At 57.3% G+C, this 22950-nt stretch overlaps 3 protein-coding genes and 1 non-coding gene across 8 annotated transcripts in view; 1 reads left to right on the top strand and 3 right to left on the bottom strand.

Moving 5' to 3' along the window:
• MORN1 (MORN repeat containing 1) overlaps window positions 1-5326 on the bottom strand; it is a 49659-nt gene extending 44333 nt beyond the window's left edge. The window contains 6 exon segments of the mRNA XM_065936867.1: window positions 1354-1441; window positions 2034-2124; window positions 3144-3254; window positions 3746-3844; window positions 4675-4746; window positions 5202-5326. Of these exon segments, the coding sequence (XP_065792939.1) occupies window positions 1354-1441; window positions 2034-2124; window positions 3144-3254; window positions 3746-3844; window positions 4675-4746; window positions 5202-5310 (570 nt within the window). The 5' untranslated portion in view covers window positions 5311-5326.
• LOC136170107 (small nucleolar RNA SNORD116) lies at window positions 203-295 on the bottom strand. The gene has a single exon (XR_010663552.1). It is a non-coding gene; the product is annotated as a small nucleolar RNA SNORD116 (small nucleolar RNA).
• Window positions 5327-5543: 217 nt separating the features above from the next.
• Window positions 5544-16094, top strand: RER1 (retention in endoplasmic reticulum sorting receptor 1). 3 transcript variants are annotated; one of them, XM_065935918.1, is made up of 8 exons: window positions 5544-5706; window positions 9077-9158; window positions 10514-10618; window positions 12242-12341; window positions 13537-13615; window positions 14784-14919; window positions 15496-15631; window positions 15749-16094. In XM_065935918.1, exons 2-7 carry the CDS (start codon window positions 9078-9080, stop codon window positions 15583-15585), a joined length of 591 nt encoding a protein of 196 aa, XP_065791990.1. In that variant the 5' UTR covers window positions 5544-5706; window position 9077; the 3' UTR covers window positions 15586-15631; window positions 15749-16094. The 3 variants fall into 3 exon arrangements, with proteins under 3 accessions (XP_065791990.1, XP_065791988.1, XP_065791989.1); XM_065935916.1 differs by having other exon boundaries at window positions 5545-5706; window positions 15496-16094; XM_065935917.1 differs by lacking the exon at window positions 5544-5706 and adding an exon at window positions 5870-6138 and having other exon boundaries at window positions 15496-16094.
• Window positions 16095-16282: 188 nt separating this feature from the next.
• PEX10 (peroxisomal biogenesis factor 10) lies at window positions 16283-21919 on the bottom strand. Of its 3 annotated transcripts, XM_065935913.1 has the most exons (6): window positions 21729-21919; window positions 20691-20771; window positions 19932-20332; window positions 18624-18799; window positions 18390-18525; window positions 16283-17640 (listed from the first exon to the last, which is right to left on the bottom strand). In XM_065935913.1, the coding sequence occupies exons 1-6, from the start codon at window positions 21838-21840 to the stop codon at window positions 17572-17574; spliced, it is 975 nt and encodes a 324-aa protein (XP_065791985.1). In that variant the 5' UTR covers window positions 21841-21919; the 3' UTR covers window positions 16283-17571. The 3 variants fall into 3 exon arrangements, with proteins under 3 accessions (XP_065791985.1, XP_065791986.1, XP_065791987.1); XM_065935914.1 differs by lacking the exon at window positions 20691-20771; XM_065935915.1 differs by lacking the exon at window positions 21729-21919 and having other exon boundaries at window positions 20616-20750.
• Window positions 21920-22950: the final 1031 nt, after the last annotated feature.

Below are 22950 nucleotides of genomic sequence, written 5' to 3'. Positions count from 1 at the left end.
TCCCAGGCACTCAGCCCGGTGGTTGGGCCCAAGTATGCAGCCAAGCCAGTCCTAAAACACCACCTTTGGGGGCACCTCCTGGGCCAGTTTCATATTTGCCTTTTCCATATTCCTGCTTCCACCCCTTGCAGTATCTTCTTCCCTTTCACTCGTTAACATTTTCTTTTTTTTTTTTTTCTTTTTTTTTTTTTTTCAACGTGCTGGACCTCAGTTTCGATGAGGAGACGGTAGTGAGTTCTCACTCATGTTGTTCAGATTTTCCAAGGAATGCATGAGAGGGTGTCGTCATCGATCTCGTTAACATTTTCAATTGATGGTGTGGCTCCTGTCTCCTGGTTCAGGTTCAGGCATCACTGCTATCCATCAATGTGGGGACATCCTCACTTTTGCTCTTGTCAAACAGTCCGACATCTTTACCTCCAAACCACACCAAGTTTGGTCCCACACCCCACACTGGTTGCCATCACCTCTTTTCATGAGTAAGAAACAGAGAGACCTTTCAAACACAGGGATCAGGCCACCAACTTCTTCCAGCACTTTCCATGATGCTTAGAATAAAACTCCAACCCCTTGTGGCTCCAGGGCCTACACGTGAGACTGCCCCGACCTCCCGCCTTGTTGCTCCTACACCGCTCAGGCCATGAAGACTTCTTCCTGCCCTGTAGCCCAGTCTCACCCTGCTCTGCCTGCAGTGCCCTTCCATGCTGCCTGCATGCACAGCCTCTCCCATCCTTCAGGCTGGGCTCACACGATACTCTCTGACCCTGGGCATTTCTGCAGAGCTGGAGGGGCTCCTCATCTACCAGGTGGGCTGCTGGGCTGTCCCTGCCAGCCAACCACTAGACGGGACACACATCCTGGGCGCCAACATCCTGGCTCCCAGCCAGACACATGGGCTGGAGTCCAGGAAGCACAAGGATGACGGATTCTGGGGACCAAGAAGGTCTTCTTCCCATGTGCCTGCCCCTCTTGGCCTCATGGCACCTGAACCCCATCGACCCGAGAGCAGCAGCTGCCATGATGTGGGGAGGGGGGACAGAGCCCTGTTTGTGAGGAGGGGGAGGGCCTTGCTTGCTTCCCCAGGTCTCTGGCTCACTGGGACTCCCAGGCATGTCCCCTCAAAAAGGCATCATCAACTGTTCCCACAGGCGACAGTGTTGGTCACAGGGTAGATCAGGAACCAGATGGATGAAGAGGTGTGAATGGCTGGACCTTAAGTTCCCTGAACCTCAGCCTTCTCATCAGCGAAACGGGAACAGGGGCTGTCCCTACCCCGCGGGGTCAGAAGGCTAACACCTGGCTGCACCTGGGGGTGCCCAGGGTAGAGGACACTGGCTGGTTGGCCCCCAGTACCTCATAGGTGGAGCCATCCACGAGCCGCAGCATCCCATGGCCCTGGCGCTGGTCCCGGACCCAGTTGCCCTCATATTCGTCTCCATTCCTGGGGGTAAGCGCAGAGGCTGCTCTCAGGCCGGGAAGGCCAGGTGGCTGCGCTGACGTAGACCGGCTCCCCGGCTGGGCCCCAGCGCATGTCCCCGGGACTGAGGCAAAAATAGGCCCAGAACAGATGGCGTGAGCCACAGCCTTGCCAGGACCTGGCGGAGGGGCAGGCAGCCTGGGTACCCGGCAGGGTGCAGTTGACAGGCGGCCCTGCTTGCCGGGTCCCAGGTGCGAAGACTGGGGAGGATGGTGGGGAAGGAAGTGCAGAGAGGGAGGGACCCTGCAAATCCCAGGGCAGGATTTTGCATGAAAACTGCCCAGAATTTGGAAGATGCCCAGCAACAGGCCTGAAGGAGAGATCTGGGGGGGCATGCTCTCAGCCCCACTCTACGCTCCCCCCAACCTCCACCTTCCTACCAGATATTTTATTTGTGGGATGGAGAAGGGAGGTGGAGATTGATATTTTTTCTACTAAACACACATAGAACCAAGTTAAATAACTGAGAAAATTATAGAATCCTTTCAAGGCACACAGACCCTCCCTTCAGGGCTAGGTGCTCGAGAGGGGATGGCCCGCTGGCCTGTGAACTCACCGGAAGATCATCCGCCCTCGGCCGTGACGCTTGTTGTCATGAAACGACCCCCAGTACACTTGTCCGTCTGCGTCCACCAGACACCCGTGTCCTGGAGAAGGAGCCCAGAGCAGAGATCACCTTGTGCCTCCTTTAGGGGAGGGGATTGTCTGGAGGAAAGCTAGTGTTGGCACCCCTGGGGACTGAGCTGCATGGGGTCCCTTGGCCCCAAGATCTGATCTGGGACAGCTGGGCAGCCACATGCAGCGGGAGTATCTCTGGGTTCAGTTCTCAAGGTCCTGAGTGATTGTGGGGGTGCCATTCAAGGGCCACAATCCCCCAGAATAGAGACTGAAATGCTGCTGTCCTGCTCGGGTGGTGCTGAGGGGTAGTCAAGGCCAACTCGCAGAAGTGAGTTCATCCTGAGGATACATGGCCATCCTGGGCCTCCACCATCTACTCAAAGGACCCAGAGACCAGAGAAGTCGCCAGCATAGACATGGTGTCTCCAGGATCTGGACACTCAGAGGGGAGAACATCCAGACTCCATGGGGAGGCCTTGGAGGAGGCAGGGCCTTTTGCAGGGTGTGGGCTGTTGGGGGCATAGCCACTCCCCTCACTCCCCGGGGCCTCACTCACACTGGCCTCCCACCAATGTGGCCTCCTGACCAGCGCTGATCCCCACCATGGTGGCCTCCTGACTGGTGCTGTTCCCCTCCATGTGGCCTACTGACTCACGCTGTCCGCCCTTCCCAACACGTGGCCTCCTGACTGGCTCGGCCTGGCAAGATGTGGAGATGACAACTGAGTGGAGGATCAGGAGGGGTCATCAGCCTCTCGCCCCAGGAGACCCACAGCCCTGCTCAAGGGCTGTGACCCTCCACGAGGCCAGAAGACCTGCCCAGCTGAGCCCAGACCAGCCCAAGATTAAGCACAAGGACAGAATGGGGACCTGAGTCACCAGATCTGGGTTGCTTGCTGTAAACCCCTTACTCTGAACCTCAGTGGACAGGGGAGCATGCTGGTGCCAGACCGTTCAGGCCCTGAGTCAGAATCCCAGGAGGGCTAGGTCTAGGCCCCGCAGTGCCTGCCTCACAGCCCACACCCTGCACCTTCCTGCGGACACCCGACCTTCTCTCAGGCCGTGGAAGAGCTCCCCTTCGTAATGTCCGCCGGCTTGGTACTTCATGACGCCGTGTCCCTGGGGCTCTCCCAGAACAAACTGTCCAGTGTAGGTGTTCCCTGGAAGGGAGGTGGGAAGCCATGTCTAGGGTTAGAGCCGCTTCCTGAGTTCCTCAGGGTGATGATTACCCAGTTCTCACTTGACTCCTGGGCAGCAGTGGTCACAGAGCAGGGTATACGTTTATCTCACAGCTCACGCTGGTGGACGAGGGAGATGGGACAGAGTGGGTATGGTCCCATTACCTACGATCCTCTCCCTCTCTCCTAGGGACCCTCTCGGGTCTGTATGCCTGGAACAGAGGCCCCTCCAGGCCACAGTCTGTGGGGTAACACTTCTCTCCACCAAAATCCACTTCACGCTTGCCCGTGAGGGTCTGAGGTCCTGCAGGCAGCACCGGGGCTGTCCTGCCCCAGGCTGGCACAAGGCTGCTACGACACACCTTTGGGGAGCCAGGGGTCCTCAGGTTCTGGACACAAGTGCCTTCTGCATCCAGAAAGAAGGGGGCAGCTCACAGCAGGGTGGGTTCAGGAGGAAGGGCTGGAAAGCTGACCTGTCAGTGCCCAGTGCCGACAGCCCTCTCCTGTGATCTCTCCGTCCACAAAGTCGCCTTCGTAGTAACTCCCATCTTTAAACAGCAGCTTCCCCTGACCTGGTGAAAGACATCTTGATGTCAGGCTGTGGCTGGGAGTGACCGCTGAGGCCTGTGTGCAGCTGGGCTCGTTTCTCAGGGAGAAGAGCAGGTCGCAAGGTCTTTGTATTTGCTTCTGTCCGGGCCATCAAAAGCTCAGGGATCCTGCCTCTAGATCTCCTCAGAGGGCACTTGATGGCCACCTTGCCTTTGTCAGCACAGGTGCAGAGGGATGTTGGGGGGAGAGAGAGAGAGAGAGAGAAAAGCATGGGGTGACACTGAAAAATATATTTTTAAAAGAAGGGACCACTTTGTCCAGGTCAGGAAGATTTCAGCACAAAAGGGAGAAACACCCATGTGGCAAAAACACTACCATAAAAGTCAAAAGTCTCAAAATACACTGGTAGCCAATTGATAAAGAAATAGTTCATGAGAAAATACTGGAAGATCAATCCTCTGGCAGAAAAATAGGCAGAGGCTTCGAGCAGACAGAACCCCAAACTGGCATAAAACTGTGATGGTAAACTTTGGAAAGTCCAGGTCTGCCTCTGGGGTGGACGCCAGGGGACTCTCACTTGCTATTTGTTCTCCTTGCTGTTTAGATTTTTTTTATAAAAATGGTCAGGCTCTTCATATTCAAGGAAAAAATAAAGACAGTTTTCATCAGCACCAAGGCAGCTGAATGGGTCCCCCACTCTGCAGGAGATGGCCCCTCATGGGTATGAGTGAGGGCCTGGTGCAGCTGGCATGAGTAAGGGCCTGGTGTGGTGGGCACTCACGTGGCCCCAGCTCCTCTGGGATGTGTGCTGTTAGTGGAATGGCTACAGCAAGAGGCCATAGCCTGTCCTTACCGTGTTTCTTGCCTCCTCTCCATTCTCCTTCATATCGAAAGAAAGAATTTGGATAAACGTAGACACCATAACCTGAAGGTTGAAAGGACACCCAGGTGAGCACCAGGTACAGATGACGTGGCTGACGACCAGCACGCACATTCCAGATGTCTGTCTTGACCTCTTAGTGAGCCTCACCCACACTGCTCCCCAAAGGCTGTTTGGGTCACAGTGCTCCCTGTTCATCCATTTATACAGCAGACATGCTGAGCGCCCAACCCGTGCAGAGGCGCCCGCCCCGCCAACCTGGGTCTGGAGAGGTCCTCAGTTCCTCCCAACTGGGTCTCCAGGCCCCAGCCGGTTCTGCTATTCGGGGCCTGGGACCCCGCCCATACCATGGGCACCCAAACACCTGAGTTGGGGACGACAAAGCTCCCAGGGGTGCAAGCTGGGTTCGTAGTGAAGGTGCGGGAATGCTCAGCGAGTGCCCGGACCTGTCCGCCTCCCTCCCTTCCCGGCGGAGGCCCGGTAGTGTAGTCGGCCATTACCGTCCCGCGGTGGCCTCCCTGGAAGCTCCCGGCGCGGCATGCAGGTGGTCGCGCGCCCCTCACTGGCGGACGCCATCTTGCCGCTAGAGGTTTCCATTAGCAACCGCATAGTTCTTCTCTACTGGCTCGTTGGTTGTGAAGGGGCGTGGCCTCTAGTCAGTCCTTGGGCGTTACCAAGTTCTGGAGCTGAACTATCTGGGCCGGGAGCCAGAGGACTCGAATGCGCTTGCGCAGCACGGCGAATTTCCGCCGCTTATGTCTCTTCCGCCGACGTGACAGCCCAGCCAACGGCCTGGGCCCTCGCACCGGAAGCGGAAATGGTTGGAGGCTCTCGGCCCCGCCTCGGCGGCCATCTTGGAAGCCCGGGAGGCGGTGCCGCGCAGGACTGAGCGGAAGTGCTCGGTCTCCCCTTCCCGGACCTAGCGAAACGCCGGCGCGGCAGCCCACCCGCGTCCTCTTTCCCGCGGCCCCCGGGAGACCGCGCTCGGCCGCAGTGGACCGCGAGGTGCTGGCGGGCGGGGCGGGGGTCAGGCGGGCGCCATGGTCCTGAGGGGCGCGCGTGAGGCTGGGGCCGGGCCGGACCCCAGGGGTCGCCGCGGTGACCGGCCCCAGTCCCCTGGTAGCGCCTCCTGGGAGGGGTCGGCTGCCTGCCCGGGGCCGTGGGACTTCGGTGTCCTCGCCGATCCAGGGTGGCCTGCGGGATTTGGGTAGGAAACGCCGCGGTGGACTTGGGTCTCTCGGGGTCGAGTCCTGGCCCTTCTGCAAACCGAAGCTCCCGAGCGCTCGGGCTGACCCGCCCGACGGCGCCCCGCCTGTCCCACAGCTGCCTCCGGAAACCTGCCCCAGGCACCTGGGCCTGGGAGCGTCCCGGGGCGCCTGCTACTTGGTCGGGTTGGTCTCACTCCCGGAGATGTGTAAGGTGGCGCACTCCTCGTAGGTGAATATAGGGCCCCCAGGTCTTGGTGGTGCAGGTGTGGTGGAGACGGGAAGGTGGTCATGCCCAGGGAAAGGAGCCAGCCGTGATCCCTGACCGAGCACTCGGGTGGATGAGGTCTGGAAGGGTTTTTCAGCGAAGGGAACAGCATCGGAGGATGAAAGTGTGGGAAATTACCAGTCTCGGGACCCAGGGGAAAGGGTCGGGGGAATGAGGGTAGACATAGAGGGTGCCAGGCAGGACTGTCCTCTGTGTGGGATGCGTCTGTGTGGGGACAGCTTCACAGACAGGTGCAGTGATGACTGATACTCTGCACACAGACTCGCAGAAGTGATACTACTGGTCTCTGTTTGGAACAGTTTGATCTTGCTTTTTTCTTTGTTTCCTTTGTGGCTGAGCCTGAGTCAGTGACATCTGACAGAGAACTTAACCCACTGCTAGCTCTGTCCCGGGCCTGGTGGATATCGGACCGGCAGCGGAGGGACAAGGCTCCCTCTCCAGGAGCTTGCATTCTAGTAGGAGGAAATAGAGAAATGAGGCAGAAAGCAGTCAGAAGTGATTGTCCAACAAAATAGAACAGGGTGATGTGATCTGAGTGACAGGCGCCAGTTGGACAGTCATGGAAGGCCTCTTTGAGGAAGTGGCCTTGGAACTCCAGAGGACTACAGACAGCCCAGCTGTGTGAGGGCCACCCTGATTGGAAACAAGTCCGAACAAGGCCAGCTTGCTGCCTTCGTCCCCGGGGCTGCTCCTGGTTAGAACTGGGCCCTACACTGGTTCTAACAAGGCTGGCTGCTGACTCCCCACCGAAGGCCTGGGAGGGGGTGCTGAGATGCTGTGGCCCTGTTTCACAGAGTGGAGTAGGGAGGGCCACAGTGGCCTGCGAGTCACGCCATAGACAGGCCATTTGATCCAAAGTTCACCTTCTTAATGTTGATGGGAGTTCAGCCAAAGCGTGGAGTTATGTTAATGTTTATGTCTTATGTCAGGTAATCTGAAGTTGGTCAACATGTTGTGGGAAGATCTTTCACAACGTTCAGTTAAGAGAACGAGACTCAAGGGGTTGTCTCTCTGTAGGGCGTACTTTAGAGGAATAGCAGGTGTTTCTTTAATGTTAATTTTAATACCTCAATTCAAGTAAAGGCGTTTAAATGGTAGACACTTTGGTCATAAAAAAGTAAAACAGGGAAAAATTTGTATGGAATCATAGGATAAATGATGTTACTGATGTGATTTTCTTCTGGCCTGACTTTGGTCTACATAGGGTGGCTGGCCCTCTAATTTAGCCCTTTTGAAAATGGGAAATTTTTCCCAGTTGAATATAGAGGCAAACTTCCCCAAAAGACAAGGCTAGGAGCCACAGTTCACCTGTTCAGTTCACTGCGGCTCCCAGGAAAGCAAAGGGCATTTCTGGGTCTCCTTGGCATGCTGCCCCTCCACTGTGGGGCTCCAGGAAATGGTGTTACGGAATCAGAGTAGACGTTCTAGCACAGATGTGCTGGTGCTTGTGGGACTGCTCAGGTTATCTTCATATCAAAGTTGTACTGTTGACCCTTGAACAACATGGGTTTGGACTGCATGAGTCCAGTCTCATGTGGATTTTTTTCATGAGAACAGTACAGTAGTACTGCACGATCTGCGATTGGTTGAACTGCATGTCCAGAGACTGACTAAAGTTATACTTGGATCGTTGACTGCTGGGGCCGACGCCCCTGCATTTGTTCAAGGACCCACTGCAATTGGTACTGTGTTCCATCTGGGATCTAGGATTATGTTGTGAACCTGCTAACTAGCGGGTGCATGCAGGAAGAATGTGCAGATCCAGGCTCCAGCCTGGCCATGAACAGGCCAAGCAAGGGGGCGGCTTAGGCCGTTGGAAGCCTCAGGTGTCTGCCCAAATGGGTAGGGCTGCTGTGCCAGCAGACGTCGCCTTCCAGATGAGGGATGGCGGCCTCATGATCATACCACTCAAGGTCGGTGAAACAGACTCCATGTTGGAGTCCACTTCTGGTCCCCAGCCCTGCCATGGTGCCACATGTGGGAGGAAGCCGCCTGTGGTATGGGGGCAGCGAGAGCTTGGCCCCAGCATCTTCACCAGCTTTGGACTGGCGTGGCCTTCCGCCCTCTGCGTCCTTTTTGTTCTGCGGTTCAGATGGGGCCCATGCTGGGCTGTAAGAGCCAGGGCCAGAGCTGCTCTTGACTTTGAGCAAGTGGCCTGGACTGTCTGAGGCTGATGTGCTGCTGTGGCCTAGGGGTGATGGTGCCCACCCGTCTCTTGGCGATCTGGGCTCTCATGTGCTGAGTCCTCACGGAGTCACGCGGCCGGACGAAGTAGTCAGGAGCAGATAGGGTTACCTCCACGCACAGATAAGGAATTGGGGTGCAGACAGACTACTACTGGGAATCCTGACCATGGAGTGGGGACCTGGTCTGGACAGGGCCTGGTACCATGGGGAGCGGTCTGGACAGAGACCAGGTGGGCCCTAGAGAAGGGGGGCCACTTGGGAGCCTGTGGAGCGGCAGGAGAAGATGCTGGCAGTGGGTGAGTCTGGAGAGCCCTGGGGAGGTGGGCGTAGCCGCCTCTGCTGCAGACTGGCCCCAGGGAAGTGGACACAAATGTGTCCACAGGACTTTGCAGCCAGCGGGGCGGCCCTGGGACTGGTGGGAGGAGTGTGAGCAGGTGACAGGAGCGGAAATGAAAGTCCACCGGTGCTGCTTTGCATGTCACGTGGCCTGGCTCTCCACCAGAGCATGTCGCTGGCTTTTTTCTCTTTCCTGGATGACTCGTGGTAAAGACATAGGCCGGAAGCCTCAGTGTGTGTGAAATAGTGAATACTGGAAAAACCTGCTCAATGGTGTTGATGGAAATAGGGCAAGGTGATTAGGTCCTTGAATGCTGTGTATTTAATATGAAAGTGTTTTGTGTTTTTCTTGTTTACAGAATGTCTGAAGGTGACAGTGTGGGAGATTCTGTCCATGGGAAGCCGTCTGTGGTCTACAGATTTTTCACACGACTTGGACAGGTTGGTTTTGGGTTGCAGAGCTGTATACACATTTAAGGAGAAGGCAGTGGCAACCCACTCCAGTATTCTTGCCTGGAAAATCCCATGGACAGAGGAGCCTGGTAGGCTATAGTCCATGGGGTCACTAGGAGTCAAACACGACTTCACTTTCACTTTCACTTTTCACTTTCATGCATTGGAGGAAGAAATGGCAACCTACTCCAGTATTCTTGCCTGGAGAATCTCAGGGACAGGGGAGCCTGGTGGGCTGCCGTCTATGGGGTCGCACAGAGTCGGACAGGACAGGACTAAAGCGACTTAGCAGCAGCATACACATTTAAATGAGACTTGACCCTGGGGCATTTCCCTGTGGAGCATAAGTGTTCTGGCAGCTCCCCTGGGCAGGGGATAACTCCCTCAGTCTCACACTCACACTCAGGCTTCGTGTCTTGTTACTGTGAGGATGCTGGGTCTCCTGTGGTTCAGACCACATACTTGTCTTCTGCGTTTTTTCAACAACCCTGAAAATGTGAAAACCTTGATTCTTAGCAGACACAGCTGCCCTGCCTCTGCCCCACTGTCCCCTTGCTTAGCTACCCACATCCACCCTCGCCCATGTCTCCTCAACCCCCTGCCCCCAGGTCCATGCTCCACCGCGGGACCACCCCTCAGACCACAGCAAGGCCTGTGAGTGTCTGTCTTGGAGGAAGAAGTCTGACTTGGTAGAGAGTCGTACAAACTGACATAGGGCTCAGAACTAAAACCGTGTTGACTTTTAAAAGAAAAAAGCATCTGGAAAACTTGATAATTATTGAAGCCAGGTCATGGGCTTCTGTGGCTCATATTCTCTCTTATGAATGACTAAAATTTTTCATAATTAGAATTTCAAAATGGGAATTAATTTCAAATTAAAACGAGAACACAGACATGTATATTAGTTAAATATACAGAGGTACACACATATGTAGACACGTGTGCACATGTGTGAATCTAGGAACTTGGCCATCTGCTCTGCAGCTGTGTCCATTCCCCACCCTCTGCCCCCCCACTGCTGGGTGGGCGGGACCGGCTCCAGGGTAAGTGGCTATGAGACGGGGACCTGCCGCTGAGTCCCAGGTGTGGAAATGGTAGCATTACCCTGTCTCTGCTGTCCTCTCTGTCTCCCTACAGTGGCCCCTTGGGCCGATGCTGTGGGACCATCGACTGTGAGAGACAGATCCGTAATTATCTTTGATTAAAGGACAAGTGCATCTCCAGAACTGTTGCAAGTAGCTTTTGGATTAACTGTAGTCACCGCTCGGTGCAAAGGTCAGCAACAGGTGTGCTGCGCAGCGGGAACTGCAGGGCGGCCATAACATAGGCTGTGTCTCTCCTAGATCTACCAGTCCTGGCTGGACAAGTCTACGCCACACACGGCTGTGAGATGGGTGGTGACGCTGGGCCTGAGCTTCATCTACATGATCCGTGTTTACCTGCTGCAGGTCGGTGGGGCAGGACCTGACCTGGTGTGCAGGTGGGGGAGGGTTGTTTCTCCTTCTGTCTCTGGGGTAGAAGTGTCTTGGTCTGCTCAGGGGACCTCCTGGCGCCCCTTGGGTAGGCCTCCAGGGGACTGGGGACAAAATCACCTGTACTGGCCACCTCATTCCCTGAGTGCGTGAGACTGGCTGGCATCTGAGGAGGACCAGGTGACGTGACTGAGGACTCTCCCTGAGGGGACGGGCATCCTCTCTGACCCCTGCTGACTGCCTGGATCCCAGGTGGGAGTCCCTGTGGACCCTGAGAACAGGGAGGCTCAGGCCTCATCCAGAGCTTTTTTCCCTGGGCAGGACAGCTGTTTTCTCCATAAGAGCAGACCCATCCTCCTGGGTGTCTCCCAGGTTTAGAAGGATGTGGGTGTGAGGACAGGTACTTCACCCACTGGATACTGCCCTGTGTCCAGCCCTGGGGGAAACTCTCCCCTCAGCTGAGTGTAGAGACTCATCCTTGGTGGTGGTGTTTGTGTCTGTGTTTCCGATAGGAAGCCTAATCCTGGCTTAATACAAAGGTGGCAGGCATGGTGCAGCTCTGTAGCAGGCACAGTTTGTGTCGGCAGTCTACAATTAGTTGTTTGCTGTGATTGGGTCTAGGTGTTCTTAAGAAATTGGACCTTGGTCCAGTCTTCATGGAAAGAGTGACCTCGAAACCTTGAATTGGGGGATTTGGGCAGGATGTGGGTGCGTTTAGTACAGGCTAGTTTCCCAGGTTAGACTCAACAAGTGCCTGATTTGACATCCCTCCAGCCTCAGCCCTGCCACCAGGAGCTGGGTAAACACTCAGCTGTTAATTTTTCACATCTAGGATTTTGTTGTCTCACTTGAACATTTTTTAAGGTATCAGGACATCAAATGCCAGCATGACAGATCTCATCTGGTTTGTGTGAAAATGTTTGGGCTTTTAGAATTGGTCATGCAGTGCAGTTCTGGTTCTGACCGGATAAACTCACTCCTTTAAGAATGAGCTGAGGACTTCCCTGGCAGTCCAGTGGTTAGGACCACCAGTGCAGGGGCCCAGGTTCAATCCTTGGTCGGGGAACTAAGATGCCACATGCCATGCGGCCAAGAAGCCCAGTGGCAGATACACCTCCTTCTCTGTGTCTCCTGAGGAAGGTTTTTCTCTGTAATGCTCTGAGACTTGTTGGTTTCCTGAGGTTCTGGATTTCTTTTGGGCAGAGGTTGTGAGCAGTCCTTGCACGATGTGTGTGATGCCAGCCACCTGCTGGAAGGAGCTGAGCCCTCAGGTCTTGGGCTGATTCGGGGCCCGTGTCCAGGTTGGGGGCTGCCGGCGAGGACAAACCTGTGACCTGGGTGTGCAGCTTGGGTGTGTGGCTTTGTGAAGCACCCCATATCTGCTGTCTTCCAGGGCTCTGGTGGCTTTAAGTTTTGGGTGCATCTAACTGGACACTGGCTTGTCCATGCTCAGGACCCAAAATGCAGCCTGAGACTCACTGTCACTGTGGACGCTCACTGCTCTTCTATCACTTGTTCTGAGCTCATGTCCATGTGGGTTCAGTCCAGATGAAGACTGGGTTCGGGGTGGCCTCACTGACTGTGTCCCTTCTCTTCCAGGGTTGGTACATAGTGACCTATGCCTTGGGAATCTACCACCTGAATCTCTTCATAGCTTTCCTTTCTCCAAAAGTGGACCCTTCGTTAATGGAAGATTCAGGTACGGTGGAGCATGCCTCTTTCGCTGTCTGGGGAGAATTGTGATTTTATATGCTTCACAGAACTGCTGTTTCCTCCAGAAACATTTGAAATCTCAACTTTGGATACTGTTCTTTAGGTGTTTAAAATGTACCTGGAACTTTTGTGATCCTAGCAAGTTTGTTTGTAGAAGGACTGGTTAAACCCTTGTTAAACAGTCACAGGCGGCGGGTGCTTCTTTCTGTGTTTGGCAGATGAGGAAGCTGAGCCTTGGGGCTGTGTATTCTGTGCGGGGGCAGGATGGGGGGGTAGGGTGGGGTGAGCCGGGGCCTGCCTTCTGGGCAGCTGGCCTAGCCAAGGTCCCTTCTCGCAAAAGCAGGCATCCATACCGCTTGGCGTGGCTCACCGAGGCTGCTGGCCCCCTGATGTCCCAGGACAGTGGGTTGGAAAGTTCTTGGCTCTGGCTGTTCCTGGCATACCTGGGCCAGATGGACGCCTCAGTGGCATGCCTACCGGCCAGCTGGGGATAAGGCAGTGCACGACCAGATGCTGAGGCCTTCATTGGGGCTGATGCTGCCATGTTGGTAACACCTGCTACAGTTCCTGTGGAGCCTGTGGGATCCTGCTTGTTGTGGCAGAGACCACTGTCCAGACTGCAGATCGTGACTAGAACCGTGTATTTGCTCTATGGAGTATCTGATAGAAATACCAAAGGGAACAACCCTTTCATTTACTGTTGCCAATTGGGGAATTAGAAAGCAAGAGGCCTGTCTGTAGGTCTCAGTTTCTCGATGTGTCACTGGGGAGGGCGCCTTCCCAGGTGGGGTGGGGTGGGATTCCCGGCTCGTGGAGGAGGGCGGCTGTCCCGAGCCTTGCGCCCCCAGAGCCAACACAGCTCTCGCCTCTGCCTGCTCGTGGCTGTGTGTGCTTATCTCTCCCCTTCCCTTCAGGTCTCAGGTTGTCTGGTTGATGGGTTCCTGAAAATCGGCATTGGGGGTGAATTTTTTACATGATCATTTGAAGTGGTCTTAACAAGAAATTCTCATACAAATCTTCTAAAGCTGTGAATCGGTTTCTAAATCAGCCGAAATCCCCATTTTGTGTTTGGTTAAAGTCTGGGTTAAATGTCAGGGCTGTTGGTTCAAAGCCCTAGGGGAGCTTAGAGCTGTAGGAAGGACGGGACTGCCCGCCTCACCCTGCTGACTTTCTCCTTTCAGACGACGGCCCCTCATTACCCACCAAACAGAACGAGGAGTTCCGACCCTTCATCAGGAGGCTCCCAGAGTTTAAGTTCTGGTGAGTCCCTCATCCCCCGTGTTCCTGCCCCCATGCTCATCTCGCCCCACCCTTGTACCACCCCCTGTGCTCCTCCCCGCATGCTCCTCCTCATGTTCTTGTCCCTCTGTGCTCCCCGCCCCCCCGCCCTGTGCTCCTCCCCCCGTGCTCATTCCCACTTGTGGCTCTGAGCTGGGCATGTGTCTTGGTTCTGGCAAGCTGGCAGCCTAGACTCCTCAGAGAAACACCAGCTCTGGTGTGTTTCCCTGTCTTGGATGTCGTCTCACCCAGAATGTGAGATGTACCTGCTGGGCATGGGGGGTCCTAGGGGCCTTCAGGGCCCACCCTGCTCTGGGTTGCAAAGTAACTCCATTGTGCCTTGAAGCCACAAAAAGGGGGCTGCTTCGGGGTGGAGGGTCCTGAGTAGGTGACTGACTTGGCCCCTGGGGGTACACTGCTCTGCACTGAGGGGACTAGCTCCCTCCTCGCTCAGTCCTTGGATGACCTGGGCACAGGGCAGGTGTTGGTGTGAAGGGGGGTTGACTTGTCTGTAGGCCTCTTGGAGGTGGTTCCGTGTGTGTGATGTAATGATGAGTGTGACGGGGTGAAGATGACCCCGCTGGCTGGGGAAGTGGGAGGGTCTGTGAGTGTGTCTGTCCTGTCCTGTCCTTCACCCTGCCCTCCTGGTGCAGGTGCAGTCCCGGTGGGGTGTGAAGTGCTGGACCCAGGGCTGCTGGGGGAGGGGTAGGAAGCGGGCAAGGCTGGATCCTATCTGCCCTCTGGGGTAGCCTTTGCTTGCTAGAAAGGGAGAGCCAGGCAGACTTGAGTAGGGCTGCTACCCTGGAAGGTTTGGCCCTGAGCTGGAGGGCAGGTGGCCCTGAGGTCTGACTGCACCTGTTTTTTACGGGATGCTGCTTCGTCACTGGGAGACAGCCTGCGGGGCACGTGGGAGTTGGACTGGAGGCTTGGGACCAGGTTTCTAGACATGACCCTGCAGCACACGGCATCCCGGTCCAGCCACCAGCCTGAGCAGCAACAGCACCCCTACTGCTCATTTTACGCTTCGTGTCTGTCACATGCAGTATGTGACACATGCCACACATAGCTCCCACCCCACTTCTGGAGGAGACACCGCCCCTCCCCCAGGGCCGCCTCCTGTACTGACCACTGACCTTCTCTCCTGCTGCAGGCACGCGGCGACCAAGGGCATCCTGGTGGCCATGGTGTGCACCTTCTTTGAGGCCTTCAATGTCCCGGTGTTCTGGCCCATCCTGGTGATGTACTTCATCATGCTGTTCTGTATCACCATGAAGAGGCAGATAAAGGTAAAGCCCAGCTGCCTCTCTGCCATGAGACAGCATGCCTGGTGTGAGGAGCTCTGAGCCAGGCTTCAGTCTGAGACACTGGGGCTGTGCACACTCTGCTCTCTGTGCAGTCTGGTGGGTGTGTGCGCTTGACATGGGCATGAGTCACAACTGCCGTGTCTGGTCCGTGTACAGGGCCAGGCCCTCAGCACAGCCTCAAGTCACACCGTCAGGTCTGGTGCATCATCTAGGGACATACAGGCCCCAGGACGCGCTGTGTGATGCCAGCATCACCCTAAGCTGTCCTCGGTGACAGGGCGGCTCCGCTTTGTCCTCTTCTCCCCCAATCCCAGGTTCCCAGCTCAGTAGCTCTAGCTCGTCCTGCACATAGGGTGGGGATTACGAAACCTGTCCCCTACCCTTCGGGTTTTCAGCAGCTCAGCTGGCTCAGCCAGGCTGGGCCCCCTGAGCAGGGGGACAGGGGTGTCTGAGGGGCCCTGGCTTCCCACCTGCATGCAGCAAAGATGGGGCTCAGAGCTGGAGGGGAGGTGGGCCATGGGGAGGCCATGCTGAAACTCATCTGTCTGTCTGTCCCAGCACATGATCAAGTACCGGTACATCCCTTTCACGCACGGCAAGAGGACATACAAGGGCAAAGAGGACGCGGGCAAGACATTTGCCAGCTAGACGGCCGCCTGCCACCTGACGGCGCCTTCTCTTCTCACATACAGTAGTTGAGTACAAGGGAGTTATTTTCTTTCTAAAAAGAAGCTTCGATTATTTGTAACTGAAGTATCAGGTTTTTGAAGAAACTGGCATTTAAACCGAATCGCATTGATTTATTTTCCAGCCGGTCAGGTGTGCAGACGCCGGACTTGTAGTGGAACGCAGGCTGGGGGACAGCCAGGCGGTCTGGGGAGGGCGGGCGGCCAGCCGGCAGTGGGGTCAGGCCCGCGGAGGGATCTAGGATGCCCGACTGCTGCCTCTGAGGACGCCTGCCGCCTGCGTGGAGGATACGCCCCCGCCGGAGGAGCCACTCCCTTAGCTGCGGGTTCTAATGCCAGTTTCCCAGTTCATCTCACGGGAGATGTGTCGAGTTGGCCTCTACCATGATGACTCAAAACTTTGTTCTTAACCACCATGATTGCTTTTGAGGGCCTGGAATTATAAATATATATTTTAATTGTTTGAGATTATTTTGACACCTTTCTTTGATACGTCAAGAGTTGTTTTAAGTGTGTTCTCGGCAGCAGCCCCTTTCAGACACCTGGCAGGAGGGCCAGTGCCGTGGGCTTTAACACACGGCTTCTTACTTTCTACGGGGAAACAACTTTGACCTGCATGTCAGCTTTTTTGATGTGATAAAAACCAGTACTCGTAAACATTTTACTAAGTGACTTTTTAATTCCAACTTTATTAAAGACAATGTCCCCGCTCTCGTGTAGTCTCTATCTAACCCACCACAGCTTCTGCATCACGAGGGCCCGTGGGGTGCCCAGCCGCCCTGGGAGGCAGTCACACTGCCACACCATTGACTCCCGGCTCCAAGCGCCATTTCCACCTGTCTCAGTTTTGGACCTCAAGTGTTCCCCTCGTGGCTTCTCTTTTGCCAGTTTTTGCAAATCTGAAGTAAGCAGCTCTTGCTTTTAAGAGGCCACATGAAGATCTTTGTGTACCTGACCCTGAATTTTAAACTTCACACGTAAATGATGTTCGGATCGGTACCCATTACCAGGCCGTGGCACCTGCAGTGCTCGTGCTCTAGACTTGTTTCATACTGTTGTCCCGGTAAGCGCACTGGTGTGAGACTTGATGGGAAGTTGCAGCCACTTGGTGCCCGTGTGAGGAGGCGGTTTAGGACCCATGGAGCCTCTCTCTGTGCTCCTGCCTGCCTGGAGCAGGGCCTGCGCGGTCACAGCCGGTCTCTGGGGCTGACCTCCGCCTCTTGAGGAGGGCCTTGGCCAGCAAGTCACATGGAGAAGAGGCCCTTCCACATGGGTGTGTGCACCGCTCACAGTGTCAGCACACCAGCACTTCTATGGAAATTGTGCTGTAAGGATGCCTACACCAAAATCCAGTCTGCGGGATTTAAGTAGATCTAAAAACCTGAAGATAACAAGGTGGCAGGAAGCAGGCTGGCCACAGCTGTGAGTGGTGATGGCAAGCTGGCCGGGCCTGCCTGGTGCTCCACGCGGGAGGAGACCCCTCCTGTGGTGAGGCCGGAATGCACAATGCCATGTTCTAGAATGGGAAGCAGACTTGACCATTCACTAGATGGCACGTGCCAGAGGTGTTAGGGTTGATGACAACTTCTGGCTTTCTGGGAACAGTTGTGCTCCCACCCTCCAAAGCCAGCTCCAGTGACAAGGGTGAGGTCTGTAGGTCTTTGGGCTGGAGGACTAGCATGCTGGGAAGGCAAACTGCTGGTGCTTGGCTGCAGGTCAGTCACACCCCGCCCTATGAGTGACTAGGGAAGGGAGGGGTGTTCTGAGGGTGGACTGGCTGCCCCGCAGGTCCCCACCCACCCTTCATTAGCCAGGTCCAAGTCCAGATCCAGCACCCATCCTCCTGGCAGCTGGCATGGTATCACACATGGTGACAAAAGTCTTGAGAATTTCTTGATGTCTGTGCAGGAGAAGTTGACGAGAATAAGACTGCTCTTCCCGCAAGAGGTCAGCGGTAGTGCCGCAGGTAGACCAGCTTCTGGGGAAGGAACTTCTCCCTGCAGAGGGGACACTCCGTCTGGGAAGAGTGGGGGACAGTCATAGGCCGCACCCAGCACAGCATCTCCAATAAAACTGGGATGTACCCATGTCTCTTAGAGAAAGCATTTTTTGAGACATTGCAGGTGGTCGGGGCGCAGGGCAGGGACAGTGACCAAAGAGGGGATGGTCAGGCCACAGGTGATGCGGGATGGGGAGGGCACTTGGCCATTGAAGGACCATGGCCACCCAGAGCCTCTCAGGAGTTTTGGGGTGTGAACTCAAGTGTTCTGTCCCCACTCCTCGGGACTGGGTCCCTCCTATGAGGGCAGGTGCCCCACCTGGGCCGTGTAGGGAGGCAGGCCCTGTGCTCTTTGGGCCTCTGCAGGGTGGCCTGGACCCTGGGAGGAGGCTGCAGCACCCCCACCCCTGGGGCCCTGTGGGCTCTGAGGAACCAGGTGGGCTGGGCCTCAGGCCCCCGGAAGAGATGGGGAGGTACACAGGGGGCCAGGGGTTACCCCTCCTCGGAACCATCACAGGCCTAAGATCTAAGTGCCCTGCTCTGGCCCCCTGGCTTGCTGGACCCCACACTCCAAGGTCTCAAGGCCAAGCTCTGGCCCTAGGACTCTAGGGCCTTCCTTTCTGCGTCGGAGCTTCCCCAGCTTCCACCAGTGCAGTGTCCTGACTCCAGACATAGCCCCAGGTCCAGCCTACCTGGAGGCTTCTAGGAACACGCCCCTACCCCAAATGACAGGCAGTTTTGAGGACAGGCACACTCCAGATGCCCACCTTGGTGTCGCCCCAGTGGGTGATACACTCCCAGCAGAACAGGTGGCCGCAGGGCGTGGCTGTCGAATGCCTGCGTTCCTCCAAGCACAGCGTGCACAGTGGGTTTCTGGAAATTGCTCTCTCCTCTGCATGGCTCCTGGCAGGAGTAGGTGGATGGGACACAACTGAGCTGGCGTCCCGCCGGGCACCTGGGGAGCCAGCCCCTGCCCCGCGCCCCTGCCCTGCCCCACGCACCTGCGGTGGGACAGGCCGCGCTGCAGCCTCCACTCCCTCCGGGCACGCTGCTTCTGCTGGAAGCCATAGAGCTGCAGGCCTGCGGCCAGCGCCAGGTGCAGCAGGGACACCAACCCCAGCAGCTGGTAGCTGGCACGAACCCGAGGGTCCTCTGCGAGTGGGCGGCGGACACGGAGCTGTCAGGGACCCGGGGGACAGTCACATGGTCAGAGGGCGTGAGGCACTGAGCAGCCCAAGGGCCCAGCCTCATGGGTGGCATTAAGCCAAGGCCTGCCCTCTGGCTGCGGGAGGGGGCAGGAATGCCTGGTGGGCCCAGCACTGAGCAAGGAGGGTGGCGATGGAGCCTGCAGGTCACTGGTTGCAAGCAAGGCATCGTGGGAAGGGGAAACTGCTAGGCACCTAAGCCTCACAGAAAAGGAACCAGCAAAGAGGCCTGAGCAGGGGAGCCCTGCGTGGCGGATCCACTACTCAGCCCCATCAGGAAACAGAAGCTCCTGCTTGTATCAAAGCCCTGGGACTCCCAGCCACTCCAATGGGAAGCTACTTGCCCTCCACTGCTGTCTCCTTCCCTAGCTGGAAGCAGGGACTGTCAGGTTAGCCAGACCAGCCCGAGCCCAAGAGATGGGGCCCTGGTATCTGTGGAGGAAGAGCCCCCGTGGCCACCCCGAGGCCCTGAGTGGGTTGCAGTAGCTCGGCAGACACCTGATGTAATGGGTACTGCAAGTGCAGTGAGGACTGCAGCTGGGAGAAGAAGGGGTAGAGGCGCTGGATACCCTCTGGGATGTCAAGGGAGGCGAGGGGGTGGGGGAAAGCCTGGAGACCTTGGGGAGGCGGGGCCCAAGGGAAGGCCTTCCGGATGAATCTTGAAGCCAGGGCATCAGCTGAGACCCAGAAGGGTTGGAGTGCCCATGGTGGGTGGATACCACCAGGTCTGGAGACCACCAGGCCTCCCCAGGTTGGAGGCCAGCAGGGATGCTGGTGGCACCGGGGTCCATGTGTTTGCTATCGGGTCACCCTCAGGGGCATGTCCCCAAATCTTACCCTCTGTCAGAGTGGCCTGGAAGGGGTGGGCATACAGCCCAGGAGCCCAGGTATACAGCAAGGTGGCCACAGGTGCTGGCGGTGGAAAACAGACTCACCCCACCCTCGTCAGGGTTTTTGGAAATCAGACTTCCTCTAGTCTTTTAGTAAAACAGGACCCGACAAGACCCATGCTTCCAGTGGGGATTTCAGCTCCGGCCCTGTGACTGCTTGCGGGCATAGTCCCTGAAGAACAGCCTCTGCAGACGAGCCAGACCTGTTACTTACATAGGTGATGCCCGTGAACCTCTTGGCCAGGTGGTAGAAGGTGCCATGGATGTAGAACCAGGCCACATGGAGACGCTGGAGGCACCCGAGGCTCTGCTTGAGCGCTGACACAGCCCGCAGGAGCATCCCCTGCTGTTGTTCCGTCAGGGCGGCCATGCACCGGTGCACCCAGCGCCTCATCCCTGACTGGCTGCTGGGGGCCAGACTGCCCCGTAAGGGCCAGGCGCTGTCGCCGGTGGCCTGCAGCTCGTGCTCCAGGTGGAGCAGGGCCTTATCCAGCAGGTAGGGCAGGACGGTGTGCAGTGCCACCAGGATCCCGCGTCGCAGCTTCGAGGGCACGTGGCGCTGTGACGGGCCCACCTGCACGATGCTGACGTATTCCTCCCCAAGGGTCTGGTAGCCTGCAGGGAGAAGGGCCTCAGTGATCTCCTCTACTGGGTTCCCACCTCCCCTCCAAAGGACGATCCTCACAGCCCACGCCCTGCGGCAGGGCACAATGCTGGGACCCCTCTTGGGCCACGGGTTCAGCTGCGGAGAAACAGTCCCAGTCAGACGTGACAGGGAACCTCAGGGTTTCCAGAGGCCTGGACTGGACTCAGGGCCTGGACCCCACCTAGGGAGGGGTTTGGGCCCCTTTCTTCCCAGAGGCTGCATGCGGGCCAGTTGGGGGACACTGTGAGGCACCTTCAGAAAGCTCCCTTTGCAGGCAGCCCTCTCCTGTCCTCGGGGCTCCTCAGGAAGTCGCGCTGTGGCCACTACCTGCTAGTGTGGTGAGGCTGAAGTAGGCGAGATCCGACACCAGCTCTACCTCTCTCCTCCACTCCAGCCACTTCTTCGCACCTAAGAGGAGGAACTGTACGTGTTATTCTTGAGGGCCTGGGGGTGGTGGGGCATGAGGGTCAGAACAATCCTCGCTCCTGCTGCCCAGGCCCAGCTCTGCAGCCCCTGACTCGCCCCCCACACTCTGCTCGCTCCCTGGACTCTTGCGCTGTTCACACTTTCCATTGACATCTGCCTTGCCTGGGCCCTGAGTGTCCTGAGAACCTACCCACCTGCAGCCATGCCCCCTCCAGGATCCACCTAGGCAACTGCTCTAGAACCCAGAGGACCACAAGGACAGGCAGTGTAACACAGTGACCAGGAGCTCAAGCCAAGACCACTGACCAGCATCAAACCCCAGCTCCCACACTGCTGGCTGTGAGCTCAGGTGAGTTATATCTCTGGGATCCCCATTTCTCTGTCTCTGAGGAGGGTAATAGCAACAGGTCCTCCAGGAAGGCATGTATTAACAAAACGAGTTAATGTTCTGAAGCACGGGGAGCAGTGTCTCACAAGGAGTAAGTGAATCTGTTAGCAAAACTAATACACGGGCCATTTGTTTTGATCCTGTGTGTTCCTCTCCTGCTCAAAGCCGGCCCATGGCCAGCCGGCCCATGGCCACCCGGCCCCAGTGTACAGTTCAGCCTTCCTTCAGCTGCTCCGAAGGAGCCCGCTGTCGGCTGGAATCTACCCCACGCTCTTGCCCCTACACTGGACTCCAATGCCCCTGCTCCACTGTAGCCTCGTGTCAGCAGAGCCGTGGACTCTTGCGCGCCTGCTGCCTGGTCCCCCACCCCCGCCCTCTGCAGCAGGGGTCAAAGACCGGAGCACCCGCTCCTTCCTTCAGTTCAGGCCTCTGGGGGCGTGCAGGGTCAGGCCGAGCCTGCAGAGGGCTGACAGGCGGGCCTGGGGCTCGTCTCCCCGCCTCGCGCCCCCACGGCCCGTACGGCCCCCAAGACACCCCGCATCGGCCCTCACCTGCCAGGTTGTGCAGGGCGCCGCCCGCCGCGCTCCGTAGCCCGCCGCGGTAGTAGTCGTCCTTTTGCGTCGCGCGGACCACCTCCGGGGGGCTGGCGGCCGCGGAAGCCATGGTCAAGGGTCGCAGGGCAGCGGGGACCTTGGGGACCGGGAGACGGGGAGGCGACGCAGGGACCCAGATAGCCACGCCCATGCGGCGGCGCCAGATGACTGAGCTGCGCTCGGCGTGCGGCGCAGACCTTGAGCGTCACTGAGGCGGGGGCGGGGGCTGGGGCGGGGCGAGTCTGACGGAGCGGCGGGGTCCAAGAGGCGCGAACGAAGCCCAGGGTGCAGACTCAAGGCTGGGCGGGGGGGATGGCGGGTGAGCCAGGGACTGGTGAGCGGCACAGTGTGGGGATTGGCCGCGGGGACAGCCCCCAGAAACTGGGAGAGGCGTCAGAGCCACAGCAGGTGCTGACTCCCCTTGGTGGGGCACTTGCCCGCCCCCGGCGCCGGAAGTAAGGTTGTCTGTGGTCTCCCCCCGCTCCCTGCAGTGCTCTCTGCGGGGCGCTGGCGCCCCTGTGTTCTAATTCCCGCGAAGCGCCTGTGGGCCCAGGGAAGGTGCTCTGGGGCCCGGGAGAGGGCAGGGAGCGCGGATTCTTGAACCGCGTTGTTTATACTGGCGGCTGCCCCACACGTGCAGACCCCGGACTCCTCAACTGCTCTCAGAGCAGGGACCAAAGAGGGCCGCGGGGGCGTGGGGAGACTGGGATGCCATGCACCAGAGGGAACAGAGCTAGGAGATCCCGGTGCCCAGGCACAGGCCACAGCTGAACTTGAGCTGCAGTTCAGGGCCCAGGGAGGGGTATGGGGAGAGGGCAGTGAGAGGAGGCAGTTGGGGTGTCCTAAGGGCTCTGGGTCTGTAGCAGGTTGTGTGTGTGTGTGTGCTTGTTCAGTCTGTCCAACTCTTTGCCACCCCGTGGACTGTCGCCCGCCAGGCTCCTCTGTCCATGGAATACTCCAGACAAGAATGCTGGAGTGGGTTGCCATTTCCTCCTCCAGGGGATGTTCGCCACCGAGGGATCGAACCAGAGTCTCCTGTGTCTCGTGCATTAGCAGGGGGCTTCTTTACCATTGAGTAACTTGAGAAGTGAGCAGGTCATCAGTTCAATGACTCGGTCGTGTCCGACTCTTTGTGTCCCTATGAACTGCAGCATCATAGCATCTGTATGTGTGCCTCAGT

This window comes from Muntiacus reevesi, chromosome 5 (assembly GCF_963930625.1).
Source record: "Muntiacus reevesi chromosome 5, mMunRee1.1, whole genome shotgun sequence".
Lineage (NCBI taxonomy): Eukaryota > Metazoa > Chordata > Mammalia > Artiodactyla > Cervidae > Muntiacus > Muntiacus reevesi.
Note: the sequence above shows the minus strand (reverse complement) of the source record. Positions and strands in the feature narration are given on the sequence as shown.

Excerpts from the sequence above, each read along its gene's own strand:
- PEX10 (XM_065935913.1), bottom strand. The coding sequence starts at position 21,840 with ATGGCTTCCGCGGCCGCCAGCCCCCCGGAGGTGGTCCGCGCGACGCAA. Across the intron at positions 20,772-21,728 it reads CGCCCTGCACAACCTGGCAG|GTGCGAAGAAGTGGCTGGAG; the intron begins GTGAGGGCCGAT and ends TCCTCCTCTTAG. Across the intron at positions 18,800-19,931 it reads GGTTCACGGGCATCACCTAT|CTCCGTGTCCGCCGCCCACT; the intron begins GTAAGTAACAGG and ends GGTCCCTGACAG.
- RER1 (XM_065935918.1), top strand. The coding sequence starts at position 9,078 with ATGTCTGAAGGTGACAGTGTGGGAGATTCTGTCCATGGGAAGCCGTCT. Across the intron at positions 9,159-10,513 it reads TTTTCACACGACTTGGACAG|ATCTACCAGTCCTGGCTGGA; the intron begins GTTGGTTTTGGG and ends TGTCTCTCCTAG. Across the intron at positions 12,342-13,536 it reads TTCGTTAATGGAAGATTCAG|ACGACGGCCCCTCATTACCC; the intron begins GTACGGTGGAGC and ends TTCTCCTTTCAG.